The sequence below is a fragment of the Lycium barbarum genome, chromosome 9, assembly GCF_019175385.1.
Source record: "Lycium barbarum isolate Lr01 chromosome 9, ASM1917538v2, whole genome shotgun sequence".
Classification (NCBI taxonomy): domain Eukaryota; kingdom Viridiplantae; phylum Streptophyta; class Magnoliopsida; order Solanales; family Solanaceae; genus Lycium; species Lycium barbarum.
The window spans coordinates 13,880,393-13,898,243 of NC_083345.1; the positions used below are offsets into that span (position 1 = coordinate 13,880,393).

General features: G+C 34.7%; 1 protein-coding gene across 3 annotated transcripts; it reads right to left on the reverse strand.

Annotated features, from left to right (window-relative positions):
* Window positions 1–690: 690 nt before the first annotated feature.
* On the reverse strand, window positions 691–11,870 carry LOC132610013 (ATP-dependent RNA helicase SUV3, mitochondrial). 3 transcript variants are annotated; one of them, XM_060324262.1, is made up of 16 exons: window positions 11,671–11,870; window positions 9,887–10,010; window positions 9,589–9,710; window positions 9,289–9,479; window positions 7,830–7,970; window positions 6,238–6,360; window positions 5,626–5,703; window positions 5,053–5,221; window positions 3,633–3,745; window positions 3,386–3,466; window positions 2,905–2,970; window positions 2,676–2,740; window positions 2,459–2,504; window positions 2,257–2,373; window positions 1,168–1,259; window positions 691–1,086 (listed from the first exon to the last, which is right to left on the reverse strand). In XM_060324262.1, the coding sequence occupies exons 1-16, from the start codon at window positions 11,717–11,719 to the stop codon at window positions 972–974; spliced, it is 1,692 nt and encodes a 563-aa protein (XP_060180245.1). In that variant the 5' UTR covers window positions 11,720–11,870; the 3' UTR covers window positions 691–971. The 3 variants fall into 3 exon arrangements, with proteins under 3 accessions (XP_060180245.1, XP_060180244.1, XP_060180246.1); XM_060324261.1 differs by having other exon boundaries at window positions 11,653–11,870; XM_060324263.1 differs by having other exon boundaries at window positions 11,684–11,856.
* Window positions 11,871–17,851: the final 5,981 nt, after the last annotated feature.

Below are 17,851 nucleotides of genomic sequence, written 5' to 3' on the forward strand. Positions count from 1 at the left end.
AAACCTTGTGAGATTCAACTCTGTATTTTGTTGTGTTTATACTTTACATTCTAAGTTCCAACAATAGAATATAAACTTTAGAATAACACAATACTTCTTCATATATTATGTGATCCTGTGCTGCTTTTAACGTCTTTTGATCTGCTTCCAGAATTACGAGTTTCTTTCCCTTCTAGGGTGGGATTAATAATATATAATTCAAGAAGGCTGATCATGCTCAATAGCAGAAGCTTTTTCCGAGATCAAGAAAGCAGAATCATCTACTTTTAGCTTAGAAGTTGTGAGATTACTTGTTACTTATTCATCAAGTATCTTTTTTCTTTTCTACTATACTTTCATGACTAACAGGATATACAATGTACCTGGAACTTACTGCTAGTCATTGCTTTTCATTTTTGTTATTTTCTTTAAAGCTCAAAATGAATGGGTGGATGGTTTGTATCTGTTTGGGATATCGTTCTCGTGTAGAGAACTTAATTGATCTAAGCCAAGACAGGGTTGTTCAATTTGAATTAATAGTTTTAACATTGGAAAAATAAGTACTAGCTCCTTCTCCTTTAGTCTAAGAGGACAATAAATTGTTCCTGAGATTGTGTTTTCTTGTTTGAAGACATATCCTAGTAGTTTGTCTTTATATTTCTATTCATGTTATTAAGGTTATAAATCAAAGGTTCTTTGTTTGAAAGAAGATTGGACAAAATGAAAGATGTATCTTATTGTATTCAAAGGAGAATAAATACATGGAGTACTGTTGTATCTGTTGGAACATATATTTGAGCATAATGTACAGTGAACTGATCAAATTTCTTGGACCTAAAAAAGAAAACTACAGCAGCTACTACAAATGCATTCCCTGGAAAGCAGCCAAACTTCTTCACCAGAGTCAATGTTGAACATGGAGCATGTATTTTGTGATTCAAAAGCTTCCATCTCGAGCCAGTTACAGAAAGAATTTGAATAGTAACAGAGAGTTAGAAATGCTGTCTCGTTTCTCGGGAGATCAGTGAAAGCAATTTACTATTTTGAGTTAATCTCTTTGTCCTTGGCCTTTGCCATCCTAGTCTTTCCAAGAACTCCTCTATTAACCTGAAAATGAACGATTAAAGGGCATCGGACATCAGAGTAAGGACATGTTAAAAATAGATAAAGGCTTCAAGTTATACTCACATGCTGCAAATAGCCTTCTGTGAGGCAGCCAGCTCTCTATCTGGAAAGCTCTCCTCCAAGCGATAACTCAACCAAACATACAGATCCAAAACCTTCCATTATGACAAACAGTGAATTTTGCAAAAAATAGCTAATGAGTATATTCAATTTGAAATACTACCCCGTGATTAACTACGTAAATTGATCAGCAAATAACAGTAAACACATTTAGCTACCATCTTTGAAATGCAGTGGATGCCAATCCAAAAGTACAAAATATGCTTGTGCTTCCTTCTCAAGAGCAAAGAAATTTAGATAAATTTCAGTTGATCCAAAAAAATCGGCACTAAGTAACATTAGTTACAGCAGTCTAAATGCAAACATCAAAAAACAAGTTTGCACCAAGATAATATCTATGTTAGACCAGTAAGGGATTTTATAAATTAACAGGAAGACCGCCATACTCCCAACTTCTGTTCCAAGTGTTATGACTTTGTTTATGTGTTGGACAGAACATTGCAAGAAATGGTTCATATGAACAAAAAATTTGGTCAAATTCATCCAACAACATAACATATAAGAAGCTTGTCTCCAAGGAGTTCTCAAGGAGTTGAGGAATAAAATGAAACTTTGACACACCTCAACACAGTTTACATACTCGGAAAATAAATTATAGTTATAAACTAGAGTGAATTTTTTCCCCCAAATTTTGAGAATGAGGGACTCTCATGCTCATGAAAATTCGTGACCTACAATAATTATGCACAAAAACTAGAAAACTTCATAGAACGGAAGAAGATGCTAAAATGAAGTTACAAGAATTCCCACACTTAGGGTCAGCTACATGAATCCATATCCATTCCACTTTATTGGGGCACATTTCATCCAATTCTTGTTACAATTTGTCTTCTGAAGCAAATTAAGGTTTCACTGAGATAGTTGAGCACAGTAGGTGCAATTATTGTAATCACTAAGGTAAGCAACCAAAATGCTTTCATAAGCATGAAACATCATATGTTACAGAGAATATGAATTCAAAAATCATTCTAAACACTCGAACTGCTTAACAGGTGTGGACAAAGTGTTATATAACAACTATGACATACTAACCTTGTGAATTGATTCAAGCTCCTTAAGTGCAGTATGAGATTTTGGCACCTTAAGTGTCCCAGGAGTAAATATTTCTCGCAGCCGTACCAAGCCATTTTTAGAATAATTTGTCGCGAACTGATGCATCAAAGCAGTGATCATATAAATTCCTCATTCAAAACAGCCATCCTTGAAATGCTAAAGAAGGTAAAAATCATCTTACTTGAGTGAGGCCTTGAGATGAAATGTCATCATCCATGTCAACCGGACTACATATGACAAATGGAAATGAGTCAATGCCATAAGCGTTTTTTCCTTTCTAAATTATGGTTCTGCTTACGTGCCTAAAATGTTCCCTGATACTATTGTCAAGCTACAAAAAATTAAAAAAAAATGTCACAGCTTTCACTTATCTTCTCTGTAAGAGCCAAACAAGTTACCTTATACAGAAGAGGTATTTATCGTGCAAACTGAGGGGTAGTGTATCAATAAGAGCAGCAACTTTCTATTCCCGTAGGTACAGTACAATCAACCAAAAGGAAAAAAATTAATAATCCAACACGGAAAAAATAAAAATGAAAAACTGGAAGGACAGAATACAATGTAGAAATTAAATTAGACAGTCTGCTACTAAGAGGAAAGAACACAAATTGAACAAAAATACCATACCAACATTTCTTCACAATTAGCAATGAAATAATGTTCTGATAACTTGGCATTGTCCAGAAAATGCTCCTGTAAGGAAAAAGGCAGAGTAGCTCAGAGCACTCTACTTGAAATCTCACAGAAAGCAAAAGGGGAACAAACCACTGTGTAACAGTTTCGGTAGCAAAAGCCATTGTATTAGAACACATTTATTAATATTTTATTTTTTGCCCTCCCAATTTTCTAGTAATGACATACAAAGAAGACCGAAACGTACACGAGGATAGAGGTCCTTTTCAAGTTATAAGTAGATGATTATTGTCAAACTAGAGTACAACAACAACAACACACCCAGTGAAATCCCATAGTATGGGGTCTGGGGAGGGTAAAATGTACGCAGACCTTACCCCCATCTCGGAAGATAGAGAGGCTGCTTCCGAAAGATCCTCATTGTCAAACTAGAGTATGAGAATATATTTCGGAGGAATCTGAGCTGGTAACTCACCAGTATCTCATGTAGTCCATGCTTTGGATGTAGACGAGAATACATGTATAAAAGGTCGAAGTTTGGAAAGAGGCCAGCTCGCTGCATTGTAAATTTATTGCTCTTGATTAGTACATCCCATTAAAGTTGAAAGCATTCTAAGGAATTGATCTTGTAGGGAAGACTGCCTCTACCATAAAACGATAACAAAAGCAAGGATAATATTCCAGAATCTAGGATGGCACTAATTCAGCCGTAATTCAATCACCTCAAGTACAGGAGATGGAGCATCCAGTGAGGAATGAAGTAATGGCAGATCATCTGCTTCCAAGCAAGTTACTTCACCAACAGAAAATTTGGATTTGTACCTGCCTGCTCTTCCTACAAGAAAGATTAATCACCAAAATAATCATTTCGCAGAACATTGATACTTGATATGCATAAGTGCATAAGTTCTGGATGACGTTCAACAGAGCTCCTGAAATCCTTCAAAATGTCCAAATTTAGATTTGAAGTTCACTCGGTTCAGAAGTTGGGCATTTAGTAAAGCTGCTAACGCGGCTATTCAAAAAGCCCAGAATCCAAGACACCAAAGCTCTTTTGGAAACTCTTCCGAACAGATTTTTCCGTCAGTAATATGAAGTTTAGAATGGAGAAAATCAGAAGAAAAAAATTACAAAAATTTCCATTTAGATTATATCTTTTCTGGACACACAGTATTGTTCTGTTCCAAAATTGAAGTTTATAAAGAGGGTCACCTCTTGTTAACCCAGTACAACGAAGTAAGGGTGACTGGTGGTTTCGGATCCCATAGAGAATACTTCTCTTAAGCCTCTGGTATCAGCCACAGCTCGCACCCGTTCAGTAATTCTATCCCTTCTTCATTCTTAAACTTGTCAACTGAGTAGCTTTTGAGAAATTTTGACTAGTCAAATATAATTTTTTTCAAGATTTTCACTCAAAAATATTCGACCAAAAAATTTAAAACAATTCTGGCAATGGAGTTCTTGCAATATACTTCCAGAGAACACTCTACCAAATACCAAAACCCTATACACAGTCCTGGAGAGGAGGAAAGTAAGGAGGAGAAACAAGACGCACATAATTGTGTTCTTCATACAGCAAAAATCTGTACAAGGAAAGGAACATAGATGAGGTACAATCATATTTTGGGATATTCATTGGCAAAGTGGATCTGAATACTTTGTGCAGGGGACCTCTATCATGCTTCAATATTCCTCATACGATATAGCATTTTACTACATTACAATGACTCAGAAGCTTCAGATAGAAAATGAGCGCCCCCCCCCCCCCCCCGGGCGGAAACCCCAACATCCATCCTTTTTCTTTTCCGTTTATGTTATTGTTTTTCATTTTATTCATTACATGGTGTCCATTCATATAAAATTATCTCCTATAGTTTACATATTACAAGAACGGAAGTTAAGATGAGTCTAATCACAACATTAAGTGTTGATTTACAAATGTATCTCCTATAATTTGTATATTAGAAGGAAGGAGGTTAAGATGTGTCCAATCACAACATTAAGCTCCCTACACCTCACGTATAATAGAGTCACTGCTTTCTTATAAGAAAGAGTATATAGAGAAGTACTAAACCATTTTCAACCACAAGCAACAATATTAAAACGAAAACGATGATGCTGCATTCCAGCAAATTAACATACCTGCTATCTGCTTTATCTCTGGTACAGTGAGGTCCCGAATTTCAACACCATCAAATTTCCTTAATGTTGAAAATATAATTCTAGAAATGTTAAGGTTGAGACCCATCCCAATAGCATCACTCGCTACAAGAACATCAGAGTCACTGCTTGCATCATTGAACATTGTTGCCTGCAATCTTAAAGAATGTATTTACTAGCTAATTTGCCAGCATGATAATAGACAACAAAACAGATTGTAATTTAGGCAAGTCATCACAGATGGAATGCCGTTAGAGCTGTAATATAAACTAGGTCTCGTCATAGCACACTGAAGGACAAAAATAAAATATAAAAAAGAGGAAGATAGCTCAAGGGCAAGATGAATAAGTCTAACCAGATGATAGGAAGGCCATAAAGAAAGCCTTTACTAAGATGATAATGTTTATAAAATGAGTTATCCTCAGCCTGAACAAGAATGGATTACTAACCAAGAAACAATTGCAGGAAACATCGACTGTGGGAATACTCAACAGGTGATTGGACAAGGGCCAATCTTAACTACAATATACACAAAAGAAAGGATCAGAAGTAAACCTGTCTAGTTCGAGTCTCTGGCGGCAATGAACCATAAACAACTGAACAATGATGCCTTCCTCCAGCTTCAATTTGCTTCTGTTAAAATCAAGAGAATCAGAACTTTATAATCCAAATTTCAGTTATCTTTTGAGCATATCAGGACAAGAAGTTCAATGGCTATAACATAATCTAAAATTTGATCAGTGGGGTTATACGAAGCAGAACTAGATTTAACTCATAACAGAACTTCATCAATTGAATGCCAATTGCTTTCAACTTGCTCCTATCAGGATATACATTCTACATGCCAATTTACGGAATCCCCTACCCAGTTGTGCTGTGATTATGACTTGCCAAGCCAATGACTCCAGTAATTAAAATTCACTTGATCTCAACTTCTATTAGTTTAAACTTGATACGTACCAAGTTAGAAAGAAACAGCATCAGATTATGACTTATCAATCGCTCTATTAATTTAATATCTCACCTGATTTCAACAACTTATATCAGTATATGCATGCTATACAACAAGTTAACCACTTAAGGAATTTTCCTCTTATATGTGTCACTCTTTCTTCCTTTACAATGCCCTGGGCGGCTGTGACATTAATGCGTAAGGTTGTTCCTCACCTTCATCCTGTATATTTCGGCACGCGAAAAGGTGACAACGCAATCGCCAGTCCGTATATTGGAGAAAGATCCCAAAGGAACCTTTACCGGGACAAGAGGTGAGAGCCTCTCATAGTACTGAACCTGGCAGCAAACGGAAGCAAGGAAATCTCATTATTTCTAACAGACAATAAAAAAATAAAAAAAAAACATAAACTTACTACCACAAATAAACTAGGAAGCAATGAAAAAGTAGGTTGGAGTATCAAACTGATATTAAAAAGTCCATCCCCTAAAAGGAAGATATGCATTCTCCAATCATGAGGATGACAATAGAAACATAATCTGAAAGATCTTATCAGTAGGATTTGACCTCAGCTATAAGGAATCATTGCTGAGAGGACCTTTTGAGGTCTAAAGCCAATTGAAGGAAGCAAGAGAAGGTCCACGGCATATAGCACTACAAGACCTCTGAACCATCCAATCTAGTTATACTCTACCCCAAAGCAGTCATCTCGCGATCCCGTTTGGTTGGGTAAAAGCAGAGGAAGTACAAGACAGGAAGTAAAAGAGAAAGGTAAGGGGCTATGTTAAAAGATAAAAGAGGAGGCAAAATAAAAGTACAGGGGTACTACTCTTCCATGACAGAAAGGAGGAAGTAAATGTCATTTCCAGCTATAGATCAGCAATTCCCTATCCCCTTTCCTTGCCCACTTCTCAACCAACCAAAGAGTAAAGAACAAGATAAGCTATCTCTACCTCCTAGGCATAATTAATGTACAATTACTTCAAGTTAGATATGATGCTTTCTAATCAACTAAACTTCAAGTATCTCACACATGTGGGATGACCTCATATACTTTTTTCTTTCCTTTGGCAATTAACTAAGTTAAGTCTCATGTAAACAGGCCCAAAGCGCATTCAACTTTAGGCATTAGACGTACACATCAAGTTCAATAAATATCATATAAGACTATCAAATAAAAGGGGAACTTCATAGGAAATTCGTTTTTCAGCCTCAACTATGTTGCTCAAGATACATTTTTTATGAGAGATATGTTGTTCAAGATAAACTTTTTTTATGAAGTAACTGATTTCATTTCTGGCATCAAGGAGATGCAAAATAGTTTGCATCGTTCAAGATATTTATTCACCGTAGAGGCCTATAGATGAGTATCTTCTTTGGAATCATTAAGGGCTACTGTAAGGACTCAAAATTTGACTATGAAGCAACTTAGCCCCAGCTTTCCTTATCCCTGAACAGATTTGAAGAAGGTATCTTCAATCACATTCTAAAAAGCTACAAGCATGTAAGATATTTCTAGAAAAAACATTGAAATGGTCAGATTGCGCAGTTCTAATATTTTTCAAATTTATTCTGCCCACCTATTATGGAGGTAGTAACTTTTGGTAAGCAACTCTTCTAGAGGGAGGGTCATGGATAGACAACTAAATACTGGCCAATAAAGGAGATTTCACATCATAATTAAATACAACATTCAAAGAGTGCACAACTGTAATAAATGCATTACAATAGATAGATTTGAAAAACCGAGATTCAAACACACACCACCGAGATTTCGTTTAAACAACAGAGAAGAAAAGCTCAGTACCTTGACGGTGTCTCCAGTCACTTTGAGGATCTCCTGAACAAGAGGAACAGCTGCTGCATCTCCACACAGATGCAACTCGTTAGCAGCTAGTCCCAGTAACGCACGTGTAAATGAAAAACCCCTTGACCTACACCCTATCATCTGAACAAAGTTGATGTTATACACGGTCAATTACCAAGGATACAAGAAACAGTAGCAAACCAAACTGGATAACTGTATAACCCATTAATAGGCATTAGTAATGAAAACACAATTGATTACAAGACTGAAGGCCAATATTACACCAGCTGGCTTGGGATTGAGGCGAAGTAGTTGATTGAAGGCCAATATTAAGTCAAAATTTATTGTTTTCCTGTGCAACCAAATTTGAACTTTCTGAGAAACTAGAAAGGCTTCATAGCGTGATGGAAATCTAGCAAAGGAGGAGAAACAATGGGGGGTCTCTTCCTGATTTCACTTCGTGACGTTCTCATTCTCTCTCTCTCTCTCTCTCTCTCTCACACACACACACACACACACGCACACGCACCCTTTGAGCAAATGAGATAGATTGACTTAACCTTTTCGTTGTACGTGAAGTATTAGAAGAAGACACTATTATCTAATAGGGTTAGGAGGTAAGTCTGCATCACAAAGCTCTACTACTTGCAAGTTTCTGGCCTCATGAAAACCATTCAAGGTGCATTCATGTAGTGATTCCAGGGCCCAATTAGCCACTTTGGTGACAGGAATTTTGTTGCCTTAGTAATTGGCGAAGAATGTACCAGCTATTAAGGCTGACTGAGAAACTAAAGTGAACTGGAGGTTTTAGCAGTTGACTTCTCCAAAGGCATTCCACCAAGGCATATGATGTGCCCTCTTTGTTTCTCTATTATCAGAAAGGATATGACCCATAGATCCTCTGTCAATGGTTCATCTTTAATTACCAAATGATCCCACCCCCCACCCATCCTCAAAAAGGAGGTCAACTGAAACAACCAGGAAAGTCAATTAGCTTCCCTTCAAAATGATTTATACAGAGGTAACCAATTCCTAAAGTTACCCAGTTAGGTGCTACTAGAAAGAAAGTGCCTTCACACAAAGGATCAATAGTAAGGTGAATCTACCAAGAAACGTTCTTTAAAGTAACCCTCAGTGCTGCTACCAGATCCAGAAGTGCTAAGTCAGGGTAGATTAATTGGAAGTGGCAACTGTGAATCCCTAAAAAACTACACTTTGTTCATACAGGTCAGCCAGGAAATAGTTTCAACTAGACGAAGCAGCTAGAAAAACCACCCACGAGTTGGCACCATGAAGATATAAGACTGACGATTCTTAGAAGAAGCTATATCAGTATATGCGATGACTTGGCTTTGAGACATGAGTATATGAGGGAAATGGTTCACTTACTCATAATTTTAGTGTGTAGATACACATACATAAAACACAAAAGTGATGACGTTATAAGTCACAGGCACACCTGAATTTCATCAACAATCGCACAGTCGTAGTCAGATGCAACATCAGCCATCTCTACTGTAACAGATTTATGTCTTGCACCCTCAACTTCCTCCCTTTCTTGTCCAGTAATAAGGTCACAAGGAACATTTGACTTGTTCAACCTTTTTGCAACCTCCCATGCTAACAACCTCAGAGGACCACAATAAGCACCTGAATAATAGATTATAACTAATTAATTTATGTGCATAAGCTAATTCCATTAATTGGAAGCAGAGAAGTTAAACTCAGAAATTTCATGGTATTGACATTTACAGTTTACCAGAAGAACTTGACTCGAGCTGTTTTAGGGCATAATATGTTTTGCCGCTGTTTGTCGGGCCCACATGTAAAAAGACATTCCGGTTTTTCTTTCGAGCTTGTGGATACCATGTATGCGGATGACTGAAATTTGAAATCGATTACAGTAGAAAAATCATAGTACAACAGTAGATGATCTACTTTTTTGATCTTTTAATATGTACAAACAAAAAGGTTTCTATATAAAATCAAGGAACCAACAAAAAATAGTAGATGATCTACTTTCAGGCAGTAAACAAGAAATGAGATACAATTCTTACGTAAGGTCTGTAAAATCAACTTTTCTAGCAGCAGTGGAACTGCTGAATTGCCTTAAGCAATTACAAATACCAAAAGAAGCTTCAGCTTCCATATTCCAAGGGAGCAAATAATACTCCTCACCACCTGTCCAACAAGAAAGTGCTAGAATCATTAACAATCGGTTGGCTTCTATAGTCTTGCAACTACAACTTCATAGTGTTAGAAATGACCAAATAGCAAAGGGCATATTATACTCCGCAAGTAGCATCAGTAAAGCACAGAAACATAAACTTGGCATGATGTCAATCTATGCCTGCACACATACCTACAATATTAAAAGAGCAAGAACTGCCGAAACGCCCCAAATAGACTGAGCAGAAATCATTCTCACAGTTTTGTCAATAATAATTGAATTTTGACATGACTAATCGTCTTATCTCAAGTAATCGTACTAGTTCTCCACAAGACAGCATGAACATTTTAATAACAAAATGACAGAAGGAGATCTAGGAACTACGCAGGTCTTGCAGTCTCAATAAATGTCATTAATAGACCCCCCCCCCCCCCCCCCCCCCGCCCAAAACCATGTTACGATAAATTCACATTTCTTGAGATGAGATGAGACATCATACGTGTTAATTCATGATTAAAATTTAGATAGCCTACCAGTAGATAATATTACCTTGTGCATCAAATTATAAAGGACAAATATGAATTACCATCAGCAACGAAACTATTCTTTATATTTTTCTGCTGACTACTTGACGGAGAAACTCAAAAATCAAAAGGTGCAAATATAATATAAATAACAAGAAGATCTGCTCAGAAAGAAACCAACTCTTCCTTGCTAGCCAAGTCAAGTCGCTTGCATTTATATAAAAATATAACGATAGCATCATTGTGCTTCAATACCAAAGAAATTGACATCTTTAAAATTGAAAGTGGATATTCCTGCGCGAATCTCAGCAATTACTTGTTCTGATTCTACATATTGATCGTTTTGAACTAAAAGCAAACTTTTGGGTGGAATATTCACATTATGTAGAATATCTTCACTCCCAATAGTTACATACAAGTCTATAGAACATAGAAATGCGGGACGCCCATGACATGTACGTGTCGGATGAACCAAATCGTCATTGAATTTTATTTTTCAATTAGATGGAGCTCGCACATGTTCTGCAGTACCCCCTACTTTATGTTGGCCTCATTCACTTATGACCAATATAAACAACTGAATCTCAATCTCAATCTCAATCATACATAAAATACAAAATTCTCATCTCCTACAAGGAACTCTACATCGAATTATTCGACTCCATGAAAGTCAAAAGTTCAAAAATCACAACTTTCTAATCCAACATTCCTTCAATATAGTAAATGAACTTTACAATCCAAAATATCCCACATTTAACAATCAAATTCAAAACATTACATAACCAGTAGATATCTGCATACATATTAGCAGTTGCTCTATCTATTTTGACAATTCAAATATGATTCCAAAAAAAAAAAAAAAAAAAATTTAAACAAATGAATACACTAGCACTCTCTAAAATATAGAAACAACAATAAAAGTTTTTTAAAAAAAAAAAAATCGCTGAGCAAAAAATCAAATTTTTTTTCTCCAGATTTTTCATTCTCCACTATTCTATACAATACTCAAATCATTTTCTTTAATGCAACAAAGAAAAATAAAATAACTTTACAAGGATTTAAAAAATAACACTTTTTGAGAAGTAGACCGGATAAAGAAAAGGCTATAAAGTAAAGTCTGAAAATTTACCATATGATAGACACTTACGGGAAATGCTCACCGGTAATAGTTTCCGGCGAAAGAGCAAAGACGCCATTTTTCTTTTTTTCTTTTTTTAGTTTTTTAAAAATATTATGCTTTATTTTTTGTTTGGGAATATTTGGTAGAGATTGGTGTTATGAATATTGAGAAGAAGAAATCATGGGAGGAGAAAGGTGCTGAGAAAATTGTTGCTTCTAATTCGGTTCTCAACTTAATTCTTTAGTAAATTTAAATAATTATTTGTAAAAAAAAAAAAATTATAGGGCTAAAAGTAATAAATTAGGAAAATATTTAGTTGTTTTTTATTATTATTTTGAGGAAGCACAGATAAGTAGAGCTGTTCAAAACCGAACCGTAACCGAAAACCCAACCGCAAAATAAGTTTATCGGCTTATTGGTATGGGGTTATTGGTTTAATGGTTGGAGAACGGATTGAAATTTTATAATTAATGGCTTAACGTTGCGGGGTACGGATTACTCGATTTTCTTATTGGGTAGACCGTTAACCTGTTAAGAATGATGAACACTTTTAAAATCTCTAGCTCTAGGTGAGGGACTCATGGTGCAATAAAAAGGTTTGCGGTTCTTTTTGCTGAGTTTGAAAGACTTGCACTTGATTACATATTTCTATGTCCCATTAATTTCCATAATATTTGAATCACATCCTGAAATGGTTTCTTTCTTATGTGAATTTCCTTTTTTTAAGGTAAATTATAAACTTTGTTGTTAGTTGTCTCACAATGACAATCCTTTCTGGCTCATTTTTTCCTCTTGCAATTGTTTTTTCCCATCCTTAATCTGTTGAACTTTCTTCCATTAAGCTAGGTTTAAATCACCGCTTGCCTTTTTTGTTTTTAATTGACTTTTTTGATTAACCAATAAGCTAACCGATAACTGTTCGATAACCGTTAAATCCAAACCGAACCAACCGCTATCTTATAGATTGGTTAACGAATTGGTATATTTAAAAATCGATAACCGATAAGCCAAACCATTAAGCGCTAATATCCAACCGAACCGCCCGATAAGCACCCTACAGATCAGAGAAGTTCTTGTTTATTCCTTGCTTTCAACAAACACTTTGTCATATTTGTAGTTGGCTTACGAGATTTAAGTGAATTTTAAATCATATTTGTTTCATTAGTATAAAAATAACTATACTTTGTTATCCTTATTTTTTGGCAACCAAAAATTAAATTATGTGATAGCATGCTTTACATAATTGAGGAATATTGGATTGATGTTCCTTTCCACGAAACTATTAAGTCTAAAATCACGACAAAGTAAAATAATTATAATAAGACATCATAAAATGTTTATCATTTTCCAACTTTTTGTAGATTTTTCCCCTCTTTCTTATTCTATTTAATTGATAAGACTACTTGTTTATAAAATTAGATAATGACTCATACTATCGAATTGTTCTTTTTTTCTTGAAATAATTCTGATGATTGATCAAATTTTCTATCAACTTGCAATAAGTACTTCAGAAAATGCAAACACCTACTTTAATATAAGTGTTTTTGTTTACTAGACTAGACATAAGTTTGAGTTATTTTTTAGTATGTAGGTTCTACTTTCATAAAACATCATGTTAAGGTATTTTTGACTAACTTAAATAGTGTATGCTAGCATCTTCAATAAAACTATGTCAATTCCTTGTCATTTAAAACTTCTCTTTTATATACTAGTTAACCAAGAGAAAATGTGGAATCAAAATTCATACTTTGTGATACTATGATTCCAATTATGAACTCTTAACCATTGAGTCATGTTTGAGATACCTTTATGAGTTTGTGCACTATTTTTTTACAATCAATATATTTTATTTTCTAAGACATGCTTTATTTTATGAGAAATCTACATAGTGTAGAGAACATTAGGCCTTATTTACATTTAGTAGCTATACTTTGCCCAAATTACATCTCATAGCTAAATCTTGTATGTCAATTACACAAGGTAACTAGTATAGTAAAATTATATTGTATTTAGAATAAAAACTATTTTCTCTCTATTCTCTCACAATCTGCTCCCATTTTCCTTCATTTTTCTCTCTCCTCCATCACATCTCTCTCTCAGCCGTCTTCTTCTACACCGACAACCACCACCGCCGGTGGAACTCCGATAACACCCACTAGATCTACCACCACGCCCTCCATCTCCAGCCATCACGAAACCACCAACCCAACCATCTTCCGCATTGTCACTTCCACTCTCTCCAAACCCCCTTCTTCTTCTTATCCAATTCACACTGTTTCCCCAATCTTTCTTCATTCCAATTCCTTTTTCTTTTCCCTCCACACAACTCCTAATCCCTGCAAAAATATTCATCGCAATTTCTCTGTTTCAGCTTTCGACCGACGACGTATCATCATCATCATCATCTTCCAAAGATGAGGCTGGTCCTGAAATCAACGGTGATGATGTTGCGAAGAGTTCTACAAAGGAGGATCAGTATCCGAGTGGAGAATTTGAATTTGAGGTTTTATTGTTTTTGTATTCAGTTTTTTTGAGTGTTTTTGTTAATTTTTAGTGTATCTATGTTTTCATGTATTCAATTTTTAGCGTATTACTCGCTGGCCTCACTAAAAAAAAAATTGCATGCAACAAGTTGAATACAATATTTTTTGTATTTATGTTATTTGAATACCACTGGTTTTTTAAATACAATAAAGTGAATACAATGTAAAAGTAGCTATAGATGAATACATTTGATATGAATACAGCTGAGTTGGATACATATGACTTGAATACAGTGAAAAGAATTCTTGAATTTTTTTTATTCGCTGTATTCATGAATACAAATAGGCCGTTTTATGAATACAACGAGCCATTTTTTGAATACAGCGGGGAAACTATAGCTACGCAATGTAAATATTGAAACCATAGCTATGGCAAATTTTAAACCCCCTAAGTGTAGTCATTTATGTAAAATTCCCTTATTTTATCATACTGTATGTCACATTCTTCTTGTTATGATCCCATCTTTGCAAGGATAATTATAAGATGGAGCTGAGTTGGGCCACATAATTTGGGCCAAGGAGTTATATTGGCCCATGGATGAACAACGTCCATCCATGTGCTTTGGGTCGGGTTATCTTCTAGCCCAATATCCCAGAGGACTATCAACATGAAAATGTGTAGCTACACACTTAAATCTCAATTCTGTTATACTTTCTTCCCTACCTAACACTTAAATCTCAATTCTGTTATACTTTCTTCCCTACCTAACACTTAAATCTCAATTCTGTTATACTTTCTTCCCTAGGTAGGGAGTAATATTTTCTATTTGTAATGAACTTGAGATACGATAAATAAGTTTCCACAACAGTCACCAATAATGAGTGTTGGTTTGTATAGTGCTTAACTGGGTGTACCTTATGTAGTTAGTGTAGGATACATTTCTGGTCGGGCGGAGCTAATGTTTAATGTATGGGTTCGGCCGGACCCAGTAACTTTATGGACTAGAACCCCGAACTCAAGCTTCAAATTATGATTTCGCCTTTATAATTATGGTTATCCAACGTCAAGTGCTAATGGATTCATAATCTCATAATTTTTCTATTTTAGAATTGTAATTTTCATTTAGAGGGAGCCAATCGGATTACTTTATCTGGGCCCCCCAAAAAAAACTGATCATTGCGGTCCCATAATTAATGATAACTATCAATTTTTAAAATTTAATTCTAGCTTTTTCTTGAGAGTTCTCTATAATTCTTTTCCAAATTTTCTCCTCTAATTTTCAAAACCACTACAATTATATCCGTGATCATGGAAAAAAGTGTCTCATTACTAAGTTCAACTTTCTATGTGTTAAGCATATATTGTTTGTCTAATTTGTATTTCATGAAAAAGTCTAATAAGTGTATATATCAAGCTTCTGATTATCAAGCATATAATTATCTTTTTTGTCTAATTTGTGTTTCATGACAAAGTCTGATCAGAGTGCATCAAGCCTCTGATGAAAGAGTACGACAGTTGAAATCAAAACCACAAGCTAGTCTTACAAAATTATTAGTGTAAAAAAGAATTACACTATTAAATCATCCAAACAAAAATATACAGGTAACATACAGATACGTTACTTTCTTACTATAACTAGTAAAAATAATCTATATATTATATAATCAAACCTCTTTATAACGGGTCGATTCGTCCAACTATTTTTTTTTACTGCTATAGCAAAATGTTATAATAAAGAACTTATAATATTATATAACATGAAAATCAATTCCGAAAAAAAAAATATTATAATAAAATATTGTTATAGAAAGATCTTACATTAAAAATTTCTTATACAACATGTATGTAAGTTAAACTCTCATCATATAAAGAACTAAAGAAGGCCTAGTGAACTCTCATCATATAAAGAAGACCTAGGGAATAGTGATCATCTAGCTAGCATAATGCTACAAAGTTTTAGACAATGAAAGGAATGGATGTTACATGTGGGCTTTGATTGAACATGCAACTCAATAATAAGATGGTGAAAGCAGACTACCACAAGTCCACAACTACAAAGTCTAAGCTAAGACTGACATTCCAAATTAATAATATCATATATATATATATATATATATATATATATATATACATCAAGTTTCAATTGGCAGTACTGCTTCACATATATATGTCACACCAGAAGTAGGTTACAACAATTTAATGTGAAACCCATGGGTACTGAACTCTGACTGCAACACCTGTAAGTTGCATCTTAATTTAATGTGAAATCCATGCCTTCTAAAGGAATTATGATTGCAACCTATCCATGTTTTACCCTCCATATGTTTAAGTATAATTATGTTGATGAGGACTTGGAAAAACATATATACCTCACACATTTCAGTAGAGATCATTTTTATCTCATTTGGAGAACGTAACTTAGAATTATACTTGGGCAAGTTAGTCCACCAAAATGTGTGTGTATATATAGATGAAATCTTTTTACAAGTAAATTTCAGTAGTCTTTCTTATCATTATCTAGGAGGGAGTTCTACAATTCAAAACCAAAGAAAAAAGATGAATAAGTATATTCGAGGTTCTTTATCAACTCTAGTTACAAATTAATGGGATAAAATTAACTTAACTATAATAAAATATTCGAACCTTCATATTTTTGGACGCATAAACTAAAATCTACCAGTATGATGAAAATCTTATAGACATTGGGATTATATTATAAATTGTGTACATAAATACTTAAAAATATATGGATCGACTGTTCCAAGTATCACATATACATATATTTAACTTTATCTATTTTCTTTTTTTCAAGAACTTTATCTATTTCACATGGTAGCTAATTGCACCTTGAGAGTGAACCAAAAAGATACTACACACTTCGAAATAATTTTGTCCAGAAGTGAAGACCATTGAATAGTGTTATGTGATTGCCTAATTATTACAACCTTTTTTTGGCCAAAATCTTGCAAGTTATGTGGGCTCATAACTTGTGGATTTGGTTATCCCAAATTCCAAGTTGTGCAAATTAAAGGTTCTCCATATTTACTCAAATGCACTATTATTTTTACCAAATAAGTGAAAATTTTAGATATGCCCACACTGCCTTCAATGATTTGTCTCCATCACCAATATTCTGGCAGCCTGTATATACGTACCCATATATGTGTAAGTATGGTTAATTTGCACAGTGAACAAGAGTTATAGCCTATAGGTCAATTGTTATTGCACCATCGAGATCGTATGTTGGGATGATTGAGAGCTCCACTGTTTATAAGAAGTTTCAGGCTCGAATTCTACGACTGAAGGATATTTCGAGAGCGTCTTTACCATCTAGTACTTGACATATCCGAGACACATTCAAATTATAATAAGGCCAATTGTTGTGCCATCGAGAACGTGTATCAGATTAGACGATTTTCACTCTCAATCAGAAGTTTTGAATTCGAACCGTACAAACAAATTTAGAATATTTCAGCAAAGAGCATTATGATTGACCATCTTGCTGGACCTTTCCAACACACATTTCAAATTAATAATTAGTTCAATTGTTGCACCATGGAGATAGTTGTTGGAATTGTTGAGATTTCCACTCTTAAAAGTTTTAAATTCCAGCTCTACAAATTATGATTATTTCATTAGAGAGTATTTTTACGATCTTACTGGACCTAACTATCCGACACGTACGTGTTCCAACTACTAAGGTCAATTGTTGCAATTCGTACGG

What these genes read in the sequence shown, in the direction of transcription:
- LOC132610013 (XM_060324261.1), bottom strand. Translation starts at nt 11,719, where the DNA reads ATGGCGTCTTTGCTCTTTCGCCGGAAACTATTACCGGTGAGCATTTCC. An exon ending in AGAGATAAAGCAGATAGCAG is followed by an intron (nt 3,746 to 5,052) that starts GTATGTTAATTT and finishes TCTTTCTTGTAG; the next exon opens with GAAGAGCAGGCAGGTACAAA. An exon ending in AAATACCTCTTCTGTATAAG is followed by an intron (nt 2,505 to 2,675) that starts GTAACTTGTTTG and finishes TGTCATATGTAG; the next exon opens with TCCGGTTGACATGGATGATG.